The sequence below is a fragment of the Epargyreus clarus genome, unplaced genomic scaffold (genome assembly GCF_041222505.1).
Source record: "Epargyreus clarus isolate Ecla_fem2 unplaced genomic scaffold, WU_Ecla_fem_2.2 ptg000010l, whole genome shotgun sequence".
NCBI lineage: Eukaryota > Metazoa > Arthropoda > Insecta > Lepidoptera > Hesperiidae > Epargyreus > Epargyreus clarus.
Window position 1 is genome coordinate 7,303,526 of NW_027332218.1, and position 25,394 is coordinate 7,328,919.

Below are 25,394 nucleotides of genomic sequence, written 5' to 3' on the forward strand. Positions count from 1 at the left end.
CTTCGGGTGCCAATTCCACTCGCCTTGTCCAACTTGCCCAATTACTAAGGTGAGTTGAGCTGAGCTAAATTGAGATGAGCTAAGATGAAACAGGTGACTTGAGATGAAATGAACTTAAAAGATCAGGCAAGAAACGCAGATCCTTGCCTGCCAGTGGGACAGCAGTGGATTCATAGTAATGACTAATGAGCATTTTACACAGTTTATATACAAACTATAATTAAACTTCACATTTTTACATTTGACTTTACACAATTTGAAAGCATATTAAACTTAAAGTCAAACTATTCTCAATAAATCTTTTTTTTTCTAAATGATATGAATGAATGTCTTCAACCGCTTATTCTTGTTGAAAGTTGCCCGAAAGTTAATAATTATCCGGTATATTCCAAATGGTTCAAAACTTATGACTAGACTTACTCTTCCATTCTCGTTAGCCAAGTTCCAAAGAGTTTTATTATTAAAATCAACTTTGGCCTATGGGATTGATCACGTGAAAATATTTTAAATCCAAGTAAGTAGTTCTTTTTATATAAGGTATAATCGCAAATGTACCTTTAACTCTCATCTCAGATTAAGAAGGATTAGATCATCCACCACGCCGGCCAAATACTTACACAGATTGTTAGACTTGATACTATTATTTTTTAAGATCTCTCAGACATGTAGGCTACCTCATGTATTCCTTTACCGTTAAAACACGTGATAATTAATTTAAAAAACGAAATACTTTATTATAAAATATGATTGATAATATGGAATTAATTAACACAAACAAAAAAGGTAGTTCGAATTTGGTTCCTATTCAAATTAAATGAATATAAAACCCATTTTTTATTTAATTTTATTCTCCTTAGCGCCTGTATATATTGAAAACGATTTCACAGAACTTACGAATACGCAACAGATTTTTTAAATCCCATACTTACGTACGAATATAATATTTTCATTATGTTCTGCCATTTACGATTGCACCTTCGATTTCGCTATGATATCAGGAAAAAACAAAAATTAAGGAAGTCCATCAATATATATTATTGGCTATTTTCATAATATTGCATTGTATTATTAATTTGAAGGTGGTAGAACCCTTTGCAGTTCGACTCCAGCGGCACCACCGCCACACTTATTCTGCCTCATAACAGCAGCGTTAAGTGCTACTGTGTTCTGGTTTGAAGGACGTTGTAAGGGAGACATACTTTTCCGAGGCGTTCCAGCTTAGTCCTCAGGTATAGCGGCGCATCAGTGACCTAACTCAAAAAGGAATATCTAAACCTATCTGATTGATGATTACAGATGTCCATGCGCGGCAGTAACCACTTACCATCAGGTGGACTGCAAGCTCGTCTGCTACTCCAATAGTATATATAAAAAATAACGTTAAACTACTTTAACCATTTATAAAATAGGCTGCACGTTCCTGTTTACCTATACAGAACATAAAAGGGGTATTAAAATGCATGAAATACTGTCCGAAATGCAAATATGGATGGAGTCAGTGCTCTATTTGCCTAATGTATGTAGTATGTTTATAAAAAAAAACTCATAATTAGAGTATGATGAATTAAAACGCGTATGCGTGCATTGCGTGATGTATGTTAATTTTTCTAGTTATATTACGGGACCTTCCACTGTACGACCAAAATTATAATATATCATTATAATATGTTTGTAAATGCAAAGCATAGAATGTAGAATAATACATACAACATTGTATTATTAAAGTTATTTTATTTTATTGTGCGCAATACAAGATCTGATCTACGCTTAATCATTATATGGACATAAATTATCAAATTATTATGTATCAAAAAACATTTCGGATTTTAAAACAATTACACATTTACCTAAATATTTCAGTGCGAACAATGTTAGTTAGCCTTTTATCTGAATAAAAATAATCATAACATGACGAATTGAAATAATTATTATGTACTTTAGAATTTTATATCTATGGAGAGTGACATTAAAAATTTGACTTTGACTGTTTGACATATTCAATTATTCACTCTTCCTCTTCCTAAAATGTCAAAAATGATATAAAATAAACTAATCTAGGTATTAAGGACATTTTTCTCAATTTCGTACAATTTTCTATTAAGAATTCGTGTTTAAAAATGGTTAACCTTAAATTTGACAAAGTTACCCATGTACTATTTGATTTGGACGGTCTTCTATTAGGTAATATGTATTGTCATAAATTAAAAATCATCTTTTTCAAATCTTGTTTTCTTTGCTAAGATTTTCAATGAAATTTTCAGATTCAGAAGGTCTATACGGAGAGGCATATAAAAGAGTGTGTGCTAGATATGGTGCGGAATTTACGTGGGAACTACATGCTAGTGTACTAGGCTTTCAGGGGCAGGAAGTGGTGGCTAAAATAATAGAAACCTTTAACTTACCTACATCTAAAGAGGCCTTCCTTCAAGAGGTTCAACAGGAGTGTAGTATGCTGCTACCTGATGCTAAACTAATGCCAGGTAATAATTTAAAATAATTTTGTAAATACTCATAATACAATATTTATTTATATTTCTGAATGGTACAATTCTAGAGCTAGATACATAAGTATAAGAGGGACACATATAAATTTTTCATTTATTGCCCATAGAAGTAGCAGCTGTATCCAATTCCTATGAGGGTTGATTACATATCTAGAAACAACTATGGCCACTTACTATCAGATGTACTACATACCACTGTACTTTGAAAAAAGTACACAAATATGTACAATATTATTATTTTATAATTATACCTGAATGATGAGGCAGATGGGCTACCTAATGGAAAGCAGTCACAGTCGCCTACGGAAATTGGAACACCAGAGGAATCGCCAATGCATTGCCGGCTTTGGAGGACAGCTCTTTTTACACCTTTTCTGAAGAAACCCATGTCATAGCACTCTGGGAATACTAATTATAATTAAACGTTTTGATTAAGCTTACGTTCATTTTAATAGAAAATTACATTTAATTTCATAGGAGCGGAGAAACTCGTAAAGCACCTACATAAGCATGGAATACCCATTGCTTTGGCCACTAGTTCCAGTGAGGACAGTGTGAGAACAAAAATGCAGAACCACAAGGAGTTCCTGGGCTATTTCCACCATCTTACCATGGGCTCTACAGACCCTGAAGTAACCAGGGGGAAGCCGGACCCATCAATATTCTTAGTTTGTGCTTCAAGGTTCCCTGATAAGCCAAAACCGGAAGATGTGAGTCATTATTTAATAACATTAAATTATTTGACGACCTGCGTGGCGGAGAGGCCACCATACCGGTCTGACGCGCAAAGGGTCCTGGGTTCGATCCCCGGCCAGACAGATATCTAAATGATGAATTTAGATTTCTGTTTCTGGGTCTGGGTGTTTGTGTATTTGTCTATGTGTGTGTCCATGGCACCCACGACACAGGGAATCCTAGTGTGAGGCTGTGAGTGTAGAAAGCGTTTATTTTTTTTTTATTTTTTTTATTACTTCTCAACTTACTATAAAAAGCAAATCCAAATATTTCAAAATGAACAATATCATAATTCAGTTTTATTTCTAAGTGACCAAGATTCACTTTTTATCTTTGTCTTGTCATCAAAGCTGTATTTCATAATGATTCTAATATTAGTAATTATGTAATAGTAGTATAAATGCTGCATAAATGCAAATTAGAAGGTAGTTCTGGGTGGTTGAAGGGTGTGGTAAGGGAGACATACTTTTCCGAGGTGTTCTGTCTTAGCCCTCAGGGGTAGCGGCGCATCTGTGGCCGACCTCAGGTAGGACTATCTGATCCTATCTGGGGTTGATTACGTTACCATCAGGTGGACTGCATGCTCGTCTGCTACTCCTATAATATAAAAAAAAATTTCAACAGCTAATATTTGTCGAACTTGCAGCTGTGCATTTCGATAATATTGTTTAACATGTTGTAACATTGGAGTAGAAATATGTGATATTACATACCCCAATCATTGGAGCCCAATGTACGAAATGACAACAAATTTATTTTATCGTCATGTGTGAAATCAAATTAATTCCTGTTTATGATACCTAAAATGAGAATTGTAACTCATCATACAAAACTTAAATTCTCAGATTCAAAATTATTTGGCCCAAATAATACTTATTTGTATTTTAAAATTAATTTTCCAGTGTCTAGTATTTGAGGATGCTGTGAATGGTATGAAAGCAGCAAACGCAGCCAATATGCAAGTGGTAGTGGTTCCGGATGCTCGCATTGACAAGAATCTGTTTCAATCTGCTACACTAGTCCTAGATTCTCTGGAAGAGTTCAAGCCTGAACAGTTTGATCTACCTGCTTATGATTGATTTATTAGATGCACTGCCGATCTCTGCTGGTCAGTCAGTCTTTTTTGTTAATTTTATAAGAGATATAAATATTCAAAATATCATGTTATGAAAATGGGCTACATTATTAAATTAAACTTTATTTTGTAAAGGATATTTTATCCATTTATATAATGGTTTATAGTTTTAATTAAAAATCTGATTTTCAAAAAATATATAAATGGCAATGGTTATTTGTTGGAAATGCTAGCATGGATATGATGTTGTAAAAATAAGCTATTTACACATAATATATTGAAATAAAAGTGGGAATTAGTTTATTTCATCTCTCATCAACTTTGCTATTTCTGTTTTACATGTACTTAATGCCCATTAAAATCAAATAATTGTTGTCCTCCAATCAAATTAATCTCTCTTTAATATTTAGTTATTTGCTAAGAATCTAACATGCTGTTGTTTTTCAAATGTAATTTGATTTGAAATAATTCTATGGTTCTTATCAAAACTATGCTTGTTTTTTCAGAAACATATTTCTATATATAAAATTTAAAATTATTGTTCTAATGCATTCAGTAATATGTATATGTCTAGTTTAATTTATGACTTGCTTAAAATTATATATTTTTAAGTATGTTAACTATTATTGTGATGAAAAATATGAATGACCTTTTTACAAGGCAATATGAAGTGTTACAATTGTTACCGAGAGTTTGTATGTATATTAAGATCTGATACTAAGAAAAGTGCTTTGTTTATAAGTAAAATTACCGCAGAGAAATGGCGAGTACTTACCTTATATGCTGAAGTTATATAATATACTTTGTACTATAATAGTTAAGTAAATCGCAAATGATACCTCAAAATCTAGTCACAAAAGCTTCCTAAACATATATGGAACTTCATGTTCTAAAAATGGAATAAGTTCCATTTTATTGTACGTTAATATTAAGATATAAACCAACAATTGCTTTTTATTAAGAAATTACTATATTCATTTAAAAATTAGTAATTTTTAGATAAAAACCTTACATGAATGTCATGTAACATTCTATGTTACACAAATTCGTGTTACATATGCAACAAGTTATTAAAAAATCACAGTATTGTGTTATGGGTAAGAATAAAATCCAATATTTATAGCAAAATAATTTATTATTTTCGTGATATATTACTTTTAATGTATTTTATTTATATTATGTTTGAGTAAATAAAATATATTCGCACAAAAAGTATTTTTAATAACATCCTTTCACACGGTTTTTGAAGCGTAAAATGTTAAAAAAAATACAACTGAATATAGATCTTCCTCCTTCACAGAGTTATTGAGATTACGATAATATTTTAGAAAACTAGTCATCATAAGGTGGTAGTCCAAATATCTCCGGTCGGAAGTCCTCCATAGAGTTTAGTATGAGCGTCGCATCTGGTACCAAAGTTTTGTCGAGGCGTGGGTCTGGCACCATCACGACTTGCATGCCTGCGGCGCGGGCTGCTCGAACTCCGTTTATGGAATCTTCGAAAACCAAACACTAAAGAAACATTTTTTATAATTTAAATATCGAACATTTATATTTCATAAAAGAAATGCAATAATAATTACACATTTAATTACCTTTTCCGGATCAGGATGGTCAGGAAATTTAGCTGCAGCTGCAAGAAATACGTCAGGGTAAGGTTTCCCCTTCTTCACAGCGGGATCGGAAGAACCCCATGTTTTATACGGCAAGAGTTCGAAAAATTCTTGATGATTAGTTACTTTTAAATCATATGTTTCTTTGCTACTACTTGTAGCTAGCCCGATCGGAATATTATGTTTGTGAAGGTGGCGTAAAAGTTTCTCGACACCTGAAAATAAACAACACCTAATAAATGTTTTCTATAACTTTTCTCTTTATTCATGAAACCTTGGAACTAACAGGAATAACTGCTATCCACGGGCTAGACTTCATACACAGTGTAAAACTGCTAATCCGCTCTGAATATAGAAATGAATTGCGTCGCCATAGCAAATTGTATGACTATACATGCTCGCAACAACTTCACAGTGGACTAGCAGTTTGGCGCGGACTATACTAAGTTTTAATCAAGTACTATGTGATTTACCTGGCATTATTTGACATTGTGGGAATAAATCATTAAAAATTGCTCGTGTTTCGACTAAAAATTCATCTACCGTCATTGGTAACTCGAGTGCTTGTATTATAGATCCTGCGAATTCTCTACTTTGTTGACCCATAATTTGACATTTTAAGGAAAACGGAAAATGTTTTCCAAAACGAGATGCGACTTTTTGAAATCCTATAGTATATAAGTCTTCTGTATCTGGAAATAAATAAAAATAGTTAAATACTCGCACCTTTTCAGGAATAATTATTCTACAACTTAATTGTACACGTCATTGAAGTTTTTTTTACGATGGAAAAGGGTTCGAAATAGTTAAGTATTATCCAAGCAAGAGGACACAACAACGATATCCCGAAAAACATGGCATAGATTTTTATTTCCCAATTTCTTGATTGGGAGTCGAATACAGAAATACTATGTATTGCAAACCAACGTAATATAACAATGGCAAATAATTTGTTGCATATTAATCATGTTTATGAGTTATAATGATATATTTAATTTATAGTTCATAAAATCGTTCTCATGTTTTCTTTCACACACTGTGCTCATGTGCTGTATACTTTTCGCCATTTAAAAATTCGCGCGCAATTATGTACTTGTAAAGGCAGAGACGATCAACCTTGCAATTGAAACTTTCCATAGAGGTTGTTATTTATAAAATTTTACGGAAACTGTAATTGAACTTACTTAAAATTAATCCATCCATATCGAATAATGTATGTGTCACAGGTTTGTAGTTCATTTTGTTAAAATAGTGTAAGATTTAATTACTGTTATACAAATTCAAAAGTATCTATCCAGTTTAAATTAACACAATTCGACTAAGTATGTGTCGACATGCGTAGCTGTGACTGTTTAGGATATACTGATCTACTCTTTACGAATATTACGTCACATGAAACTATCTTATCAAAGACCTTATGTAATTATTAACTAACATGAAAGGAAGGCCCAAAGTTACTGCCACATAATGTTGACTCTTTGTAAACTTGTCTTATGTTGTTTGAAAAATAGTCTCTTAACGTAAGATGGGATTAGTTATTTTTATTATATAGAGTCGTATATAAATCTAATAATATAAATATCACAGTTGTACATTATTTTTATTTTTCTCGGGAGCGTATCTAGATATACTGTAATCTTTGGGAGTGTATTTATGTACAATGTGGAATGCAAAATACTAAATACAGAGTACCTCAACTTATTTACTACGTGGGCTTATGGTACAGAAAAATGTATAAATATACAAAGTTGTCTATGATATTATCTATTACCTGTGACATTCGAGCATTCTATTTTATGCTATATTCTATACTCTATGTTCAACAAAAATAAAAAAACGAATAGAAATTGTGAGTTTGTGACAACAAACTTGTTTTTTACCAGAAAAACGAATACAATGACTTACGTAATGAGAATTTAGTGTATGTTGTGTATGACTTAACTTGCATTAGGCCTCAGGACTGTAAAAAAGTGTTGTTAAGTGTTGTTTCGATGCCTTCAGTTTTTGTTTACAATTACGATGGAAGGTCCAGGTATGAGTTTATTTCAAGGTGGTCCGAGCATTCACATAAATAATAGTGCTCAAGACAGACTTGAGGAACAAGAGGAGCTTGAGGACCAGAAACGACGAAATGAAGAGGTAATTCAATTTACAACTATATAACCTACAAAAGTTACAACAACAACTTTTGTTTACGTTGTAAAGATTGCCTTTATCTTTATATTGTCGATGTATCTTTTTGCAGTTACAACACGAGCTCGCTAATGCTTTCGACGATTTTTTGGATGATGATGAAGCCAGCTCAGTGAATAGCAGTGGAAATTGTTCACGAGATGTATCGAAAACTAATGGCGGTAAGTTGAAATAAAGTTCCGCCGGATGTAGCTTGAAATATGTAAATAATATATTTATATATTATGTTAAGGAATTTAAATAATACTATTATATTACAGTATTTTACTTGGTAAATGAATACATACGAAAAGTACGCTTAAAAATGCTGCCAGTACTGTGTTCATACATCAAAGGTTTTCATTTTCAGTCCGTCAACACACACGAACAGGCTTGCCCCCAACATATGTGGAATCCCTCAATCACTTAAAAGAGGGCCAGCCAATCTGTGAGTCCCCCAAGCTGTACTGCGAAACTCCAAAAAACCACCATGGATTACACAGCAGGCATCAAGAAGAACCCGTGAAACTTCCATTTAACCCATATGCTGCTGGGGATGCTCAGAATCATTACTTCCATCAAGAATTTAGAGGTATACAGAATTAAAAAAAAAGCATCTTCATGTCCCTTTGTACAGAATTTTCACTTTAAACTTAATTTAACAAAGTAGTTAGCTGTATACTTACATGAAGGAATTGGAAATGTAATATAGAAGTTATATCATATATAAGTAATAAACTAAAATAGCTATTTTAATTTTAAAATCAATAAAATCAGTTTTGCAATAATCAAATATGCAATTTCCAATATTAAAGTATTTTATAGGATTCCTATGATTTATAATTATTATGATGCAATCGTCTTGATTTTAGGACATCACAATGGCATCAATCAATATGAGGCTAGGCAAGAGTATATGGACCATGAACAATTAAAAGTTATGTATGAGGTAAGAACTGTGTTAATCATTTCGTCCCTGGAAAGGCCAAAATTTTAAAATGCAAAGAGGCCACTTTAAAGAATATACTTAACACTAAAAAAATGTATAAATAAAAAATTGTATAAATAATTTAAAGTTATGTATTGTTTGGTTCTACCTAGCTTACTATTATAAACTTATAAAAAATACATGTTGTTGTAATACGACTTATTCATAATTACTCATATGAATAAGTACCATGGTAAGAGTATTTATTCATAACATTTAAAATTACTTATACTGTAAATTGCTAGAACTTAAACATTTGGTTTATTGATTTGAACTATTGATATAATGTTTTTACAGATGCGCATAAAAGAGTGTCAGGAATTAGCATCCCAGGTAGAAAAATCAGACAAAGAAATAGAAAGCCTCCGAGCAAGGCTTGCTGCAGCTGTACGTGATAAGGACAAGGCGAACCTGTCGCTGCAGGAAGCTCATGAGTTGCTTGGTAAGTGATCTCTAAAAAGATAACAAAATATTTTTAAAAAGAAATCTAGTTGAACAAAACCTTTTGAGTGAAATTGTATTATCTAACTACCTACCTATAGCTCCATCTGATCAACTCAACATACAAATCGTACGTGTCGTCATTGTGAATTCGTAACACAAGAAAAAAAGTGGATCTAAGAAAGTGTGCGTGTTCGAGGGTTAAGAGCAAATATGTGGATGAATTCCATCCACCATTTCTTTTTCCATCCAATACCTGCTAGTAGCGTAAATGCTCTGTAAATATTAGTAAATGTAATGCTGTGAGAGTAGCACGGGGTTATGTGGGATTATTACCGCATTAGATGTGGCCATCCTCAACGCTGTGTAGAGGACTCCGAGATCTCTAAAGGAACACGACCGGAGTCCTCTGAGCGGCTGCCATCGCCACATCTGGTGTGCATGACGGTATTTCCTGTCAGTTCACACGTTCTTTCCTGGGGTTACTGAACGGGCTGTTTGAGCTCCCACTCTTGACCGGCAACCCCAGAAGCCGCTTTTAGTCGGCTCTTATGACAGGCAGGGGATACCGTAGCCCTATTCTGGTCCCGGAACTACAGGGACCTAGTAATGGTACAACAAATGTGTACACGTTGCAGCTCACAGCAAGCACGCAGCGCTGGAGCAGGAGCAGCTACGTGCGGCGCGCGCGGCGCAGCAGGCCGCCGCCGAGCAGGAGCGCGACGCCCTGCGTCTGCAGCTGCGCGCCGCCGACGCCGCGCTGCAGGACGCACAGCAGCGGCTCCACACCGCGCAGGTACACACACGCACACACCGTACAAGTACACGCATGCACGCGCACATACACACACACACACACCGTACTGTTACGCGGGTCCCTTCACGAGGGTTTTTAAAAAAGGAATTTTCGTAACTCAAAGAGCACTGGTTTATTTAATTAAATGAAATATAACAATGAAGTGAAAATACGGAAATTAAAAGACGTGTGGCCGAAATGAATGATTAGATCTGACTCCCCGTGTGAGAGCCCACCTGCCCTTTTATATATTAGATAATGTATGTGCAGCACTAGGCATTGCACTCTAGCTTACATAGGCCGGCCGTAACAGTACAAGTACACGCGCGCACGCACATACACACACCCACCCACCCACACACACCGTACAAGTACAGCGCGCGCGCATGCACGCACACACACACACACACCCACACACACCGTACAAGTACACGCGCGCGCGCACGCACACATAGGTCACGCACACACACACAGGTCACGTGCACGCACACACAGGTCACATGTATACATATTTACATAGTACAAACTAACCATGCAGCCTCCTTCATACTCATACACAAGTCGCGAACACGTACACACCAGCACAGTAAACGCAGCCACCTCCCAAACACACACTCACAGGTCACATACATAAACACGCAGTCACAGTTCGCAGATCTTCTTACAAATACAAATATAAATATATTTTACAGGTGGCGCACACACATGACACCGATGCACTGTTCAGAGAACAGCAAGACAGGTAAATATTAAGACCAACCTTAAAAAGTACGATATACCTTAAAAGCTAATACGAGTATATTAATTACTGGTTATATTATATTTAAAATTGTTTTCAGGCACAGAGAGGAAGTTGACAGGCTGCAAAACGATTTAATAAAAGCGAAACATAGACTAGCTGAAAAGGTAATTATTGTGTAGAAAGTGATGTTTTTTTTTTAAATAAAACAAAAACCAAAGTGCAAATTAGCTTTTACCTTTGCTTTAATGATATCAGCCCAAATTAAAGTTTTTTGCCACTGTCAGCAAAAGGCTGGAATCTGATTGCCCACATTATGTTTCAAAATTCCATAGTCTTATATACTTGTAGCAAAGAGAAGTTCAATTTGGGGCTGCCTTTGTGTTTTACAGGAAAACGAAGTGAAAATGCTAGAGAAACGATGTATGGAACGAGATAAAGAAAAAGAAGAAATACTAATAGACAAAGGGGCGACAATAAACAGACTGGCGAGTGAGTTAGAAGCGGCGCAGAGCAGACTGATGAACGGAGAAACTACGCGCTTGAAGGAGAAGGTGTTGCAGCTGACGTCGGAGAGGGGCGCTGCTAGAGAGCAGGTTAAGGAATTGGGGGTAGGTACATTAAGATAGGTAGGTACAATAAGACAGGTAGGTGCAATAAAGTAGGTACAATAAGGTAGGTAGGTTTTTTTTATAATGTAGGAATAGCAGACGAGCATACAGTCCACCTGATGATAAGGCTACTGCCACCCATGGACAACTGTAATCAACCCCAGGTAGGATTAGATATTCCTATCTGAGGTCGGCCACAGATGCACCGCTACCCCTGCGGACTAAGCTGGAACGCCTATGAAAAGTATGTCTCCCTTACCACACCATTCAAAACGGAACACAGCAGCGCCTAACACTGCTGTTATTAGGCAGAAATAGGTGTGTGCCGCCGGAGTCAAACCACAAAGGGTTCTACCACCTTCAATCAAGGGACAATTAGGTAGGTAGAATAAGATAAGTAGGTACAATAAGGTAGGTATTTACCATAAGATAAGTAGGTACAATAAGGTAGGTAGGTACAATAAGATAGGTTGGTTCAATAAGGGAGGTATGTAAATACAATATTATTTTACTTATCCTGTAACAGTTAAACAGTAATGTGTCAGAGGTTTTAAATTGGGCTTTATTATTTGGTCCAAACTTCATTTGCTAGGCATGCAGCTCTGACTTTTCAAAATGTGCATATTAGAATTTGCGCATAATCTAATTTTAACACTCCATTGTTTAGAATGTTTGTAAAGAATAATTGTATAAAATCTGACCATTAATAATTTATTTTTCAGTCAAAATTAGAAATAACGGCGCACGAATTAGTACTTTGTCGCAATAAACTGGCAGCGAGTCAAAAGGAATACGAAAACTGGCGGACGACACTTAATCAGATACTGATGGAGCTATTCCCCGACAATGCGTACAATATAGGTAAATGTCTTATTATTACAAGCTTTCATTTAAACTGATTTTGTTAGTTTGTATGTATGTGAGGGTTAAATCTTACAACTGAATTTTAAACCAGTTAATTGAATACATGTTTGATTTGGATATCATTTGGGTATCAATGCATGATTAGCACAGTGACGTCATTTCATTTCAATATGGCGGAAGGTCCAAGATGGCGGAATAAACATTTTATGCAACTTCATGATATATGTATGTAAATGATTTTTTTTTAAATAGTGAAACACGGGCGTAAAAGCTTGTGTTTATTAACTTTTTAATATTTCATATAAATTTATTATTTACTAAGAGCACTGCGTATTAAATATGTAGTTATTTTTTATTATTTACGATTTCTTTACAGTAGAACCACCTTCACCAGGGAAACTGGCGACGCTAAAAGACGTTTTAAGTCGGTACAAACAACAGAGCCAGAAATTGTCCACTCTACAGGAGGAAATAGCAAAACGGTATAACATTTTAAAACATAGTTTAATAATATAACTTGATTTAAACTAAAATAGAAATCGCAGAATTATACATTTTATTATAATTTGCTATTAGACAAAAATAAAAATAATCGTGTAATTTATACATTTTCCAATGTTATTATAATGTTTTCGTAGGAAACATGCAATTTGGGTAGCTGATGATGAATGGTTGGTTAATAATAATAAAATTGAAACAGAGTTCTATGGTTGTTCCCCGTGAGAAATAGTTTAATACGCCTCAAAAAACAAACATTCTTTACTATATTATTCTAAGCAAGTCAAATTTTTATATGCTAACATACCTACAGTAGTATTTAATTGAATTCGAATATATTAAAAACCACGTTTGTATGTTTTTTTTTATTATTTTTTCCAGCGATAAACGTATAGAACAGCACAGGAAACAAGAATCGGAGTTGAGATCGAAACTAGAAGAACAGAAAGGTCTAGAAATGCAACTGAACTCGCGAGTCGCCGTACTACAAAACAAGCTGGAGTTACTCGGTAGCAACTCTGACAGCGAACTCCTTGAAAGTTACAAACAGCAGAATGAACAGCTGAGAAACGAATTGGAGGATGTTAGGACGGAACTTAAAAATGTAAGATTTTTATATTATTTTATTGTATTCGAGATTATTATTGTTTTAAGTTTGAACTTACAGATCGTTTTTGCCTTCGTACGCAGACGTGTAGAAATAGAAAAATATGAAGTCCACGGTTTGTACCACAACTTGGTTTTGGTCAATAAATATTTGGCAAAGGGAGATCTCCCGCCGGGCTAGGTGATCATGCCCGGGGAGCGGCCGCGCTCCAACAGTCTCAGTTCGGAACTTGTATATATGCCAGATATTTAGAAAACTTCGATAGCGTGATTCAGAATACTCGTGGCGCCATCTCTTGTCGAGTAGCGGGAGGTCGCCACAAATAAATGAAATAAGACGGTTTCCGTTTTCGCAACGCGACTATTGTTTCAGCTTTGATAATGGGAACAGAATTATTACGATTCCTATTACTACGGCTACTATGTAATCGTGCAAAATTAAAAGTTACTACTTTTAAATTAAACTGTTTTCCGCTTTCGCTGCATGAGTGGTTATTACTGTTTTAAGTCGTTTGTTCTGAATCAATTGTAGTATTCATAAATAATTCGGTAATTATAAATATTTTACAATTATATTTATTAGTTTTATTGATTGATTTTTCCAAATCAAACATTACTGCAATTTTATAGTGATTAATTATAATTATTTCACAATTACATTTATTAGTTTTAGTGATTGATTTTTCCAAATCATACATTACTGTAATTTTATAGTGATGATTTATAATTATTTCGCAATAAAATTTATTAGTTTTAGTGATTAATTTTTCCAAATGAAACATTACTGTAATTTTATAGTGATTAATTATAATTATTTCACAATTCCATTTATTAGTTTTAGTGATTGATTTTTCCAAACCAAATATTACTATAATTTTATAGTGATTAATTTTATTTCACAATTACATTTATTAGTTTTAGTGATTGATTTTTCCAAATCATACATTACTGTAATTTTATAGTGTATTGGGTCACAAGACTCACAAGGCATTTAACCCGATATATGTTTTTTTTTATTTAAAAACAATGCTATATGTGAGTCGTAAAATCCGATATGCGAATGTTATCGTTTATTACGTTGCAGAGCGAGTTGAAGTGCACGGAGCTGGAGCTGGAGCTGGAGAAGGGGGTTGCGAGCCGCGCTGCGCAGGTGCAAGCCGCCACCACTGAGCTGCTGCGGGAGCTGGAGCGCTGTTCCGCGCAGCTCAAGGACACCTTGCGGGAGAACAGCGAGCTCAAGACGCTGTACCTACAGGTTTTAACATTATTCAGATGTCAAAATATCACATAACTTAATTACTCAACAATTGCTATGCTGTTACCTGCTGACTTTGTATAAGACAGTTAATTTAAATGTTTACAAGAGCTACAAGTAAACCTGTCTGTTCCCATTATGCCCGATTCCCTGCTGAATTGAAATATTCCCATCCGGACTATGTATATTAGTATCAATACATCTCAACATTCTCAACAAAAACATTGAAATGTTGTTTAACAATTTTATTTGTTTCAATATACTATTATTTAAGTATTAACTCAAAAGGAATGCTCGCAAAGTTCAGGCGTTAATGACATTCATCCTGAAAATGAAATATTTGTACAAGCAGTAAACAGCAGCATAATAGCAGTGGGTTACAGTTGGCAGCGTCAAAAAGCGTCATTCACAAAAATCTTATAAATTTCAGGTATGTAGTACCCGCGACGCCGTAAACCGGGAAATGAAGGACGTACAAACAAAAATGCAAAAGGAGAAAGAACTGTACAGATCCCAGGAGCAAGATTACGTCGAGAGGATTGAAAGGGAGAAACGCCAGGTGCAAAAGCTGACGGTAGATCTCGCTAATGCTAAAGAAGAGTTAGATAGCGCTAATAAGAGGATCTCGGAGCTGCAAAAGGACTTCACGGATAAACAAAAGGAGTTTAGTGATAAGCTGAATAAGTACCTCGAAGGTATGCATTTGAATCTCGTTGCTATTTCGCGAGTTTCAGCCTTCACAGTTGTTTTTATTATAATTATAATAATAGGTTGTAATGAATAATAAGGAGCTCTCAATATTCCTTGTCAAATTTACCTTTCCTGTGAAAGTTAAGAGTCAACCAATTCAACGGTTTCCAAAATTTACTTGTAAAAAGAATGACATTTTAAATGCGTTTTTGAGTTGTTTTAGTATGCAATTATTCATTCAACTACATAAAATATAACTATTTCATAATAGTGGCTTTAGGGCCAAATGTCACATTTTATATTAGAGAAAAAGATCTATTAAATTATTGATCGTCATGAGTTCCAAAGAATTCCTAATAGATAATAGAGACACTCAATTTAATAAAAAATCAATTGATATTTGTTTCAGATGAAAAAAGTGCAATGCGAAAAGAGATAGAGCCTTGCGCGCAGTGTGAGAAGCAAATTAAACATATCCGTTACTTGGACGATCAACTTAACAAATGTAACGCTAAATTAAGTAAGTCTAGTGATGTGCCGGATATGTTTATATCCGAGTGAGAAAAAAATCTGTATTCGTATCCGTCATTTTTGGCGAATCTCGTTCGGATCTTTTTCATTTCTAAATTTCATTATAAATGTAAAGAAGTGTAGGAAGTAATGAAATACCATTTAAATTATTTTATTAAAATCATTTATTTGACAAATTGCCCTAATTAATATGAAATCTTTTATTGTGACCCACGACCAATATGGTAACTTATAAGCCATGGTAAATTAATTACTAATGCTAAGAGGAAATAAATGTTTCAAATCGTTTTCATGCTCATCAATATCCTATTAATAAAAAGTCGAGATCCGTAACCGTATTTGCGGATCTAAACACCAAAATCTTTATTTTCTTTTCTATCTTTAAATCAATAGGTACTCAGGAAAACAACGAAACTCTAATGAAAGAACTTAAAGGCAAGGCGGAGTTCTTCCAGAGCTACATAATGGAGAGGTACAAAAAACTCAAAGAACAGAGGTCAGTGGGTACAAACACGGAGGAATCCAATATTCCTCACGCCACAGAAAGTGCAGAGCCGCCTGTAAATGATAATGATGAAGCGTTGGCTGCTAAGGTATGTGGTATTTTTGTATAAATTTATATAGAACAAAATATATAAATGTTAGGAATACATTAAGCATATTAAATTTTATGTATATTAATGTATACAAAATATGTCTGAAAAATTATTTGTGTTAATATTTTAACTATAAAAAGACCTTCATGCTGGGAAACACTGTAAAAATAATGATATAAATGTGTGTGGATGGTCAAAATTCGATCATAATCATAATTTCGAAAATCGTTGCGAAACAAAATAGACACTAAACTGTTTTATTTATCCATTTATAATATGCATATAGATTATTATAAGATTGTTTTTGTTTATTACACAGACTGCCCTAATGATGAAAGAGAAAGCAATAAGGGACCAAATCGCGGAAAAGTTTACACTAGAAATGAAAACAGTGGAAATGAACTGCGCGCGACGTCTCAAGGAGATGGAAAACGAACAACTGACAGCCGTTAGTAAGCTAAAAGATATGCTCGAAAGAAAAGCTCGCGAAGTCGAAACGTTGAAGGAATTCATCCTAGCAGAGAGGTCAAAAGTAACTCAGATACTAGAATCGAAAGAAAATGAGATATCTGTACTCATAAAGGAACACAATGAGCTACAGTTGGACTGTCAAAAAGCGAAAGATAACGTGACCGATTGGAAATTGAAAGCAGAAAGATATAAGGAGAAGTTATCCAGATTGAGCTTGTTGGAAGACATGCTAACAAAAGAGAGAGAGGATTGGAAACAAAGGACTAGCTCTTGTGCAAAGGAATGGCAGTCGTTGAAGACTAAATCGGTGGAGTTGCAAGGGCAGTTCGCGCAGTTGGAGCAGAGGTATACGAAATTACAAATGGAACATCAAACGCTGCAAGAAAAGTACAGGAATGCGAAAAAGACTGTTTTTACTTATAAGGTAAGTGTTAATAGCACTTCGACTGAATTATCTTCGCTCACAGGACATCAGTATATACCATCAGTAATTTGAAGGTGGTAGAACCTTTTGTGGCTCGACTCCAGCGGCATCACCGCTCATATATTGCTGCCTAATAACATCAGTGTTAAACGCTGCTGTGTTCTGGTTTGAAGGGTGTGGTAAGGGAGATAAACTTTTCCGAGGTTTCAGCGTAGTCCTCAGTCATAGCGGCCGATCTCAGGTAAGAATATCTAATCCTATCTGGGGTTGATTAAAGATGTCCATGGGCTGCACTTACCGTCAGGTGGTCTGCATGCTTATCTGCTAATCGTATATTATAAAAATAACCCTAATCTGTTTGTCCCAATAGGATCAAAGTACAAACTGAATACTATTGAATTCTAACTGTAACATAGCAAGCAGTGCTTCACACGGTTACAAGACAGAAATACGAGCGCCCTTTGTGCTTTTGAAACTGAACTATTATAGGCTATACGACCTTCATGACTGTAACAAAGTACATCACCTGGAAAACCACAATTATTGATTACGATTGGTTTTTCTTAAACTTAGACAAATACGGTAGTCATTGAATTAGAGACACCACCGCATGTACACTATTTTCGTGTTCTGGTTTGAAGGGTGTAGTAAAAATATCACATTAACTTATTAATTTATTTCAGGACTATATGTCAAAAAAAGACACGCACATAAACAACGAAATAAATCGAATACAGGATGAATACAGGAAAATATTTCTTAAGTTACAAAACCAACTAAACTACTATGTCAGCTCTAGACAACAGGAGGAAAAGAAAGGAAAAGCATCCCAATCGCAACAGTATCAACAGTTTGATGTAAGTTGCATTCAATTTGTATTAATTAATTATCTCCATGGTTTGATTATTGCATCATTTCAATTATAATTTTGTTTCGTAATTTAAAATCTGTGATTTCATCTACTTTAAACATTAAAATTGAAAAAAAAACATATATACGGTCGGATTGAGAAACCTCCCGCTTTTTTAAAGTCTGTTAAAAAGAATGTGTCAACCACAGAAGGAACACAGTATCTTAATTTTCAATGTTTAATTAAAATAACGTTTATCACGTTATTTTAACGCATATAAAACAAAAACAAATGAAAAATAAGCTTGATATAAGTAATTTCGCTGCGTTTAGCACATACCAGCGGCGCACGATGCTTCTTTCCTCAAAACACAATATTCTCACGCACACTCTCATAATAGTCTCTATTTGAATCGCTTGGATTAAAATATAACATTCTATGCATTAAAATTATATTTATATTCCATTTCAGTTTAATGAAAAGATGAACAGGCTTAATGAAGAGTTTTCACGGCTGGCGCAATCAGATTTTAAGGACACTCAAGACCCTAATTGAACGGAACAAATTTATGCATATATAAAAAAAGGTCACAGACAAGCTTGAAGCTCTACCAAGATTTTTGGTATGAGGTGAACATTTCTCGCATAGTTTTCTTATTTTAACTAGAACCCGTCTTACAACTTTTTCTTCCTTTTTAAACTTTCATTTTACTTCCTTTTAAAAGACTGTTCTATTTGGGTATTTTACTTTTTTTCTACTGTGTCCTCTTTTTTCGCATTTTATTTGCTGCATGAAATTTGAATTCAATGGCTATTGAGATATGATGACTGTATTTAAAAATCGAAGAATTTTTAAAAAGTGGCCCAGTTTAATATAAAGATGATAATGATTAGATTTTCCATGAGCCATATTAACTGAAATACCAATACCAACGTCTCCAAAAGCGAATAATGACAATGCCAGAGTACAAAAGATATAAAATACAAAATCTTGTTGACTTTTTTTGGAGCATAAAGGCGTGACGTCATCAGCCACGCCATGACATCTGTGAGCGACTTCGCGCATTTTTCAAAATCTGTCACTATGAATATTAGAGAAATTCTATATCCAGCAGTGGACCGTCAAAGGATGATGGTAAGGGAATAAAATTTACCAGGGTCAATTTTGAGTTAAAGTATAAAGTATCGAATATTTTTGTAAATATTTTTTATGAAATTTCTTTATAATTTTTTTAGGTAAAATTATGTAAAATGGATGATAATAATCTGTTGCTCGTTATTTTTAGTAACTCTATTGTTATTTGTCCCATTCCATTATACTGTAAATATACCTCACATATATCGCATCTTTACAAAATCGCTAACGTCGCATTGGAGAAAAATGCATTTGAATCAAGCATTTTGTTTCCCATTCCATTTCAATCCGCCATCGACACAACTTCAATATATTATCTGAATTTACAGAAACTCAAGGAGATTTAATGTTGCATTCGATATATATTTTTTTAAACTGTTTTAAAACATTGTAAAACTGACTTTTGTACAAAATACATAAGTCAGTTTTACAATGTTTACAGATGCTTCACTGTTAAAATGAATGCGATGTAATAATATGTAGATTAGGTGTTTAGTTAGTTTTAATTTTCGTGTATAATTAATGTACTTAATCTTATTCTTAGGTTCTATGTTTGTACATTAAAGATTTAGTTAACCGTTATTATTGAAACAAAAATTAAGTACAAGTTTTGTTGTTTAGTTAATTAATGTAGAGAATAATTTTATTGTGTTGTTTTATTACTATGTTATGTCTTCTGTCTTCAAGATGTTTGTGTATGTTTTACCTAATATTCATATTACCAGACAATTAAATACTAAAAAAAAAATGCCCCAATAATTGTAAACGTCATTGAAGGAGACATTTCCTGTATGTGTGCTATTAAAATATAAAGTCACCAGTTCGACGAAAAACGTCAAAAAATGGCAGCATTAGCCAAAACCGCCTGACAAAAAAAATAAAAAAATCTCAATTTATTATTGGTCTTAGAGCAGTTTTCCTGTCTCGTAAGTACTCCAACACGCGTGTCAAGACTCAATGTAAGCTCTTTTGCGTATCTGCGTGTGCGTATATAACGATAGGATGCAAGTAGAGGTGCGCAAAATATATCACTAAAGTGAAAAGAGAGAGATATATCTTTTGAACTCAGTGATATATATCACTCTTTTAGCTCAGTAACTCACTTTAGCACAGTAGCTCTGTAACGATATAAGCGACATTTATATCAGTATTTCAGAGAATCAGATCAAAATGTTTTGACAACATTTTTGATTCCTATAATTAATACAAAACTGGCAAGAAATTATATATGAATTTCACAGCCAACACTTTGTATATCCCTGTTTTCATATTCTTAGCAAAGAAAAAAGATTTTAATTTAGTGTTTAATACGTAATGCATTTGACTCAAATCAGACTCTCTCAGTCAGTTTGCTCGCTCATTTGACTCATAACTCACTCGCGAGCGAGTTTAACACTATTGAGTTGAAGTAGATCTTATATCCGGAATCGTATGCACCTATGAACTCAACCATGTGACGCGGATATAAAGATATAATTCAAAATCGTCGGAGTTGATGAGTGATTAGCTCTTTGGTGAAGATATATATCTTTTATATCACTCACTCTCGAGCTACTCAATTCTAGATGCAAGTGACACGCGTGTAAAGTCATGCATGCGGGGCGTAAACGCGTGACAGGAAAGGCACATTTAATAAATGTATCACATATGACGTGGTTCTTTAAGCGCTACCAGCTACCACTGTTGAAAAATAATAGTATAGCTTTTTTTTTACGAAATTCGAATAAAAAAGACTTAATTATTTTGTAGGAAAGAGACTGTAATTCCTCGATTATAAACCTGTGATAGTTTAGTACAGAAGTATACAAATGGCAGTATTATTAAGACAATATTCGAACATTCCCTTTTATTCCGCAAAAACATCTGATTTCATTTTGTAGAAATGTAAATAATCATATTTGAAATTAATTTATTGCTCAATTGTTAAAATTTGAATAAGTGAATATATGTCGTAATATTTTTGTATAAATTTATTTCTCTGTAAGGGACATTATATAATAAAAGACATCGTTTCATTCTTCTTAATATTTTACTTAGAGTTATATTAGGTCAGCATGTATATATTGAGCCTTCATTTGTTATTCGAATTTACTTTTGACACGCCTAATTATACAAAAATACAATATCAATAAAGGAGATGATGTATTACTTATTATTTTTATAACAATTGTAAATAAAGACATTATGTATTACACGTATCTTTTATTTCTTAACATAATATTTTGATGGCACAAAGGGCATCTTAGCCACAGTACACGGGATATCTTTTCCTCTAACATTAACACACAATGAAGTGCCAGCTTTCTTTAGTTTCTCAGCGACATATCCCATAGCGACGTTGCCTCCGAGGGATGGGCTTGGACACCCGCTTGTAACTTTACCCACGATCTCTCCATCGCACTTAAGTACTGCGTCCTTACGCGCAGGAGCGCCTGTTTCAATCCTTATTCCCACCCTTCGCCTATCTACGCCCTCTTTAATTTGTCTCAATATAATGTCCCCTCCCGGAAAAGTGCCCTCACCTCGCCTCCTCTTCGAAATAAGCCATGTCAAATTTGCTTCCACGGGAGTAATGCTTTCGTCTATATCATTTCCGTAAAGACACAATCCTGCTTCCAGTCGTAGAGAATCGCGAGCTCCAAGTCCAGCAAGCTTAACGTGTTCGGATTTTAGCAGAGCCTCAGTCACAATATTCGCCTTGTCGGCTGGTATGGATATTTCAACGCCGTCTTCGCCCGTGTAGCCGCATCGCGTTACCCGACATTGAACTCCCGCGACAGTACCCACGCGTGATGTCATAAACATTAAATCTTGAAGAGGAATATCCGTTAACTCTTGCAAAACAGATGCAACTTTCGGTCCTTGTACGGCTATTAGAGCTCTTTCACTCACGTCCCAAAATTGAACAGTAACATCTTTACCAGCTTTCCGAAACGCTGCTGAGGTATCTATCATGTGCTGTTTGTCGACATCCAGGCGGCCAGCGTTCGAAACAATGTAAAGCTGTTCATCGCTAACTTTGTTTACGATTAAGTCGTCAATAATTCCCCCTTTATTATTCAAAAATACGCTTAATGAACCACTTCCATTAGGCAATCCTTGCAAATCTAGGGGGCATATCGACTCAAGCCACGCCACACAATCTTTACCAGTAACGTTAGTTTGTAGCATGTGAGATACATCGAAAATAGACGCACTATTTCTAGTAAATAAGTGAGAAGCTGATACACTTAGATCGGAGTATTGCACGGGTAGAAGAAATCCGGCGAAATCCACTATTTTCCCACCATACTTCTGGTGTAAATCGTACAGCAGTGTTTTCTTAGCGTTACTTGCGTCACTATATAATCGAACTTGTAATATACGAGACAAAACTACCCTATTAGATTGGATTGCACAAAAAACTTTTCCAATATTTAATGAACACATTTTGGTGGCTCAATAATTGTGTTAATTGTGATGTCTGGTAACAGTGTAACATCTTATCAGTCACAAAGTGAAAGGCCAAAGGTCGGTTCTCAAGAAAACGTGGTTATCGTTATTAAACGGTAGGTTTGTAAGCCAATAATAACTATGGATTTATAAACAGTCCACAATTTTATTTAAAAGTTCCTATTGTTTACTAACACATTATGCTGCTGTAGAATCATCAATAGCTCCATAGTTGTCTTCCTTAGCTTCACATCTCTAGATCTAGGGTTCGAATCTTAAACACATCTATGATTTTCTTAAGTTATCTAAAAATAATAATTCCTCCTATCAGAAGAAAAGCAAAACGTCAGTTAATAATTTTAACCCATATAATATCATTTTTATTTTTTAAATTTTTATTAAAACATATTGTTCTCAATCTGAATACTTACTTTATATATTGGGTAGATTGTATGGTTATAAAAAACAAACAAATTAAATAAACTAAATTTATTTATTAAATTTCATTTATTAACTTTCTAGTCATGTTAATCTGTGCTATCTACAGCCTTTAAATAATCTTCAGGCGTTAACAATTCATTTTTAGTAGCATCTGAAATTGCTATAGTGGACAACATAATAGCAATAAATCCGTCAGCATCAGGATATAATTTCAGTAGTTCTGGATTCTTCACCAGTTCTTCGTTCACTTCAATTAACTTCCCCTTCATGCAACAGGGAACTTCGAAACTAGTGCCATCTGTGTATTCTATCTTACATATAGCTGACTTTGGGTTCAATGCTTGCCCGCCTTTCTTTCCTTTACCTTTCACAACATTGCTTAATCTGTCTACATTGCCTACAGAAAAATTGATCTTATATTCTCCAGAATTCTTGAAAAAGAAGTGGCTTGGAGCAAGGCTGAGCAGAACAATCCTGTTAGAATGGAACATTAACATAATGTCGTTATTCTTTATTCCGTTGGCATTCAACACATAGCGCTTACTGAAATATATGTCGGTAAAGGACTTTGAATAATCTATTTCATTTAAATCTATAGACTCTAAAATGCTTGGATACATCTTGAAGTGTTGTTGTTGTAATTATTGAGCACTTTGTTGCTGTTGTTCCCTTTGTTGTTGAGCTAATATCCGGGCTTTGATAGCAGCATGCTTCTTTATAGATTCTTCGTAATTTTTTTTCGTTCTCGCTAAACGTTCGGCTTTCAAACACTTTCTCATATCCCTGTCATAGTCATTGCAATATCCCATGAATTTTCGGAAAGGATGCTGAAATGGTACAAAAAATAACTTAATTTTTTTTTTTAAATTCGGTTCAGAGCACCAACGGATCGCAATTATCATTGTCGCCCAAGGACATTGTAACGAGATAAGCTTTTTATTACATCAGATATTTATTTAAATGCATTTTATTTATTTACAAACCTCAACATGACAGTCCAGCAACTTTCTTATTAAAACATTGCACTCGTCAGTGTGTAAATGAGCAGACAAATCTGTGTGCATTACGTAAATAATGAGTAGCAACTATATTAGAACTTATCCACAAAATATGAGATTAGAATAGTCTAAAATCATACTATCGATAGATTACAGCTTAGCCAGGCTAACCTCAAAATAATTAATGTCAATGTCAATATTGTCAATGGTCACATAATCATAGACCTAGATTTTTTAATTTGATAGCCCTACATTAAACATAAGTTTCAGCCAATATAATAGTAATAACCTTACACAACATGTTGCCTGTATTATTCACAATAATCGTCGCAATTGTATCTAAATTCATTACGTACATGTCTGCCTAGCCTGACCGAATCACACTATCTGCCTGTCAAGAATGTACGGTGACTACTGCATCATGCGAGGTTGATAGGGATGCTTTATAAAGGTAGAGCTTGATTTAAAACACGTTTAAGCTTATATTTATAATAACAGAGTAACTAGGCAGACCGTACAAAGCTTAGCTTTTAATTATCTCCTTTCAGCTGTAATTTCTTACCTTCTTTATAGTTGCAGAAGCAATCGAGATGGAACTGATAGGCAAAGCATTTAATTTCAAAGTATCTTATGACGCTCGAAATGATCTTACTAAACTATAATAATTAATGTTTAGTTAAGAATCTATATAGGTGAAAGTAGCTAGTAGTAGGTAGCTACATTCTAGTTTCTGTTTACTGCATAATATATTCCGCCACATTGCTCCAAAGCTGATTGATAGATGAGGTTGCAAATTTGAAATTAATAGAAAACTTATCAAATGTTTTGAGCCCCCGTGGAACTAATATATGCCCTGCATTCCGATGATAATAACAGACCGGCCTATCTTAACATACCTCTTAAACTTATATGGGTGCATTACACATCCAA

At 34.4% G+C, this 25,394-nt stretch overlaps 6 protein-coding genes across 7 annotated transcripts; 2 read left to right on the top strand and 4 right to left on the bottom strand.

Moving 5' to 3' along the window:
• Window positions 1–2,001: 2,001 nt before the first annotated feature.
• Window positions 2,002–4,591, top strand: LOC140745429 (pseudouridine-5'-phosphatase-like). The gene is made up of 4 exons (XM_073077279.1): window positions 2,002–2,181; window positions 2,262–2,480; window positions 2,982–3,214; window positions 4,142–4,591. Exons 1-4 carry the CDS (start codon window positions 2,118–2,120, stop codon window positions 4,316–4,318), a joined length of 693 nt encoding a protein of 230 aa, XP_072933380.1. The 5' UTR covers window positions 2,002–2,117; the 3' UTR covers window positions 4,319–4,591.
• An 851-nt stretch (window positions 4,592–5,442) lies between these two features.
• Window positions 5,443–7,396, bottom strand: LOC140745432 (pseudouridine-5'-phosphatase-like). The gene is made up of 4 exons (XM_073077284.1): window positions 7,112–7,396; window positions 6,401–6,619; window positions 5,910–6,142; window positions 5,443–5,826 (listed from the first exon to the last, which is right to left on the bottom strand). Exons 1-4 carry the CDS (start codon window positions 7,164–7,166, stop codon window positions 5,647–5,649), a joined length of 687 nt encoding a protein of 228 aa, XP_072933385.1. The 5' UTR covers window positions 7,167–7,396; the 3' UTR covers window positions 5,443–5,646.
• Window positions 7,397–7,719: 323 nt separating this feature from the next.
• On the top strand, window positions 7,720–21,785 carry asl (chromosome segregation ATPase asterless). 2 transcript variants are annotated; one of them, XM_073077281.1, is made up of 19 exons: window positions 7,720–8,066; window positions 8,173–8,281; window positions 8,470–8,691; window positions 8,972–9,048; window positions 9,385–9,529; window positions 10,167–10,324; window positions 11,017–11,066; window positions 11,164–11,230; window positions 11,456–11,674; window positions 12,397–12,535; window positions 12,918–13,020; window positions 13,418–13,640; window positions 14,727–14,897; window positions 15,328–15,592; window positions 15,997–16,107; window positions 16,512–16,711; window positions 17,034–17,609; window positions 18,293–18,466; window positions 18,931–21,785. In XM_073077281.1, the coding sequence occupies exons 1-19, from the start codon at window positions 7,947–7,949 to the stop codon at window positions 19,012–19,014; spliced, it is 3,213 nt and encodes a 1,070-aa protein (XP_072933382.1). In that variant the 5' UTR covers window positions 7,720–7,946; the 3' UTR covers window positions 19,015–21,785. The 2 variants fall into 2 exon arrangements, with proteins under 2 accessions (XP_072933382.1, XP_072933381.1); XM_073077280.1 differs by having other exon boundaries at window positions 7,721–8,066; window positions 12,915–13,020.
• Window positions 21,786–21,795: 10 nt separating this feature from the next.
• Window positions 21,796–23,353, bottom strand: LOC140745431 (aminomethyltransferase, mitochondrial). Its single transcript, XM_073077282.1, has one exon. It carries the CDS (start codon window positions 23,020–23,022, stop codon window positions 21,796–21,798), a length of 1,227 nt encoding a protein of 408 aa, XP_072933383.1. The 5' UTR covers window positions 23,023–23,353.
• A 146-nt stretch (window positions 23,354–23,499) lies between these two features.
• LOC140745433 (protein Abitram) lies at window positions 23,500–24,086 on the bottom strand. Its single transcript, XM_073077285.1, has one exon. The coding sequence runs from the start codon at window positions 24,084–24,086 to the stop codon at window positions 23,553–23,555; it is 534 nt and encodes a 177-aa protein (XP_072933386.1). The 3' UTR covers window positions 23,500–23,552.
• Window positions 24,087–24,107: 21 nt separating this feature from the next.
• On the bottom strand, window positions 24,108–24,654 carry LOC140745434 (COX assembly mitochondrial protein 2 homolog). Its single transcript, XM_073077286.1, has 2 exons — window positions 24,450–24,654; window positions 24,108–24,293 (listed from the first exon to the last, which is right to left on the bottom strand). The coding sequence occupies exons 1-2, from the start codon at window positions 24,528–24,530 to the stop codon at window positions 24,108–24,110; spliced, it is 267 nt and encodes an 88-aa protein (XP_072933387.1). The 5' UTR covers window positions 24,531–24,654.
• Between the last annotated feature and the right edge of the window lie 740 nt (window positions 24,655–25,394).

Bases quoted from the DNA above. Each gene is read 5' to 3' on its own strand.
- LOC140745429 (XM_073077279.1), top strand. From the start codon at position 2,118: ATGGTTAACCTTAAATTTGACAAAGTTACCCATGTACTATTTGATTTG. The intron at 2,182-2,261 runs GTAATATGTATT...TGAAATTTTCAG, and splicing joins TTTGGACGGTCTTCTATTAG to ATTCAGAAGGTCTATACGGA. The intron at 3,215-4,141 runs GTGAGTCATTAT...TTAATTTTCCAG, and splicing joins ATAAGCCAAAACCGGAAGAT to TGTCTAGTATTTGAGGATGC.
- asl (XM_073077280.1), top strand. From the start codon at position 7,947: ATGGAAGGTCCAGGTATGAGTTTATTTCAAGGTGGTCCGAGCATTCAC. The intron at 9,049-9,384 runs GTAAGAACTGTG...ATGTTTTTACAG, and splicing joins AATTAAAAGTTATGTATGAG to ATGCGCATAAAAGAGTGTCA. The intron at 9,530-10,166 runs GTAAGTGATCTC...TACACGTTGCAG, and splicing joins GGAAGCTCATGAGTTGCTTG to CTCACAGCAAGCACGCAGCG.
- LOC140745433 (XM_073077285.1), bottom strand. From the start codon at position 24,086: ATGTATCCAAGCATTTTAGAGTCTATAGATTTAAATGAAATAGATTAT.
- LOC140745434 (XM_073077286.1), bottom strand. From the start codon at position 24,530: ATGCACACAGATTTGTCTGCTCATTTACACACTGACGAGTGCAATGTT. The intron at 24,294-24,449 runs GTTTGTAAATAA...GTACCATTTCAG, and splicing joins TGCTGGACTGTCATGTTGAG to CATCCTTTCCGAAAATTCAT.
- LOC140745432 (XM_073077284.1), bottom strand. From the start codon at position 7,166: ATGAACTACAAACCTGTGACACATACATTATTCGATATGGATGGATTA. The intron at 6,620-7,111 runs GTAAGTTCAATT...ATTTATTTCCAG, and splicing joins TATGGATGGATTAATTTTAA to ATACAGAAGACTTATATACT. The intron at 5,827-5,909 runs GTAATTAAATGT...ATGTTTCTTTAG, and splicing joins ACCATCCTGATCCGGAAAAG to TGTTTGGTTTTCGAAGATTC.
- LOC140745431 (XM_073077282.1), bottom strand. From the start codon at position 23,022: ATGTGTTCATTAAATATTGGAAAAGTTTTTTGTGCAATCCAATCTAAT.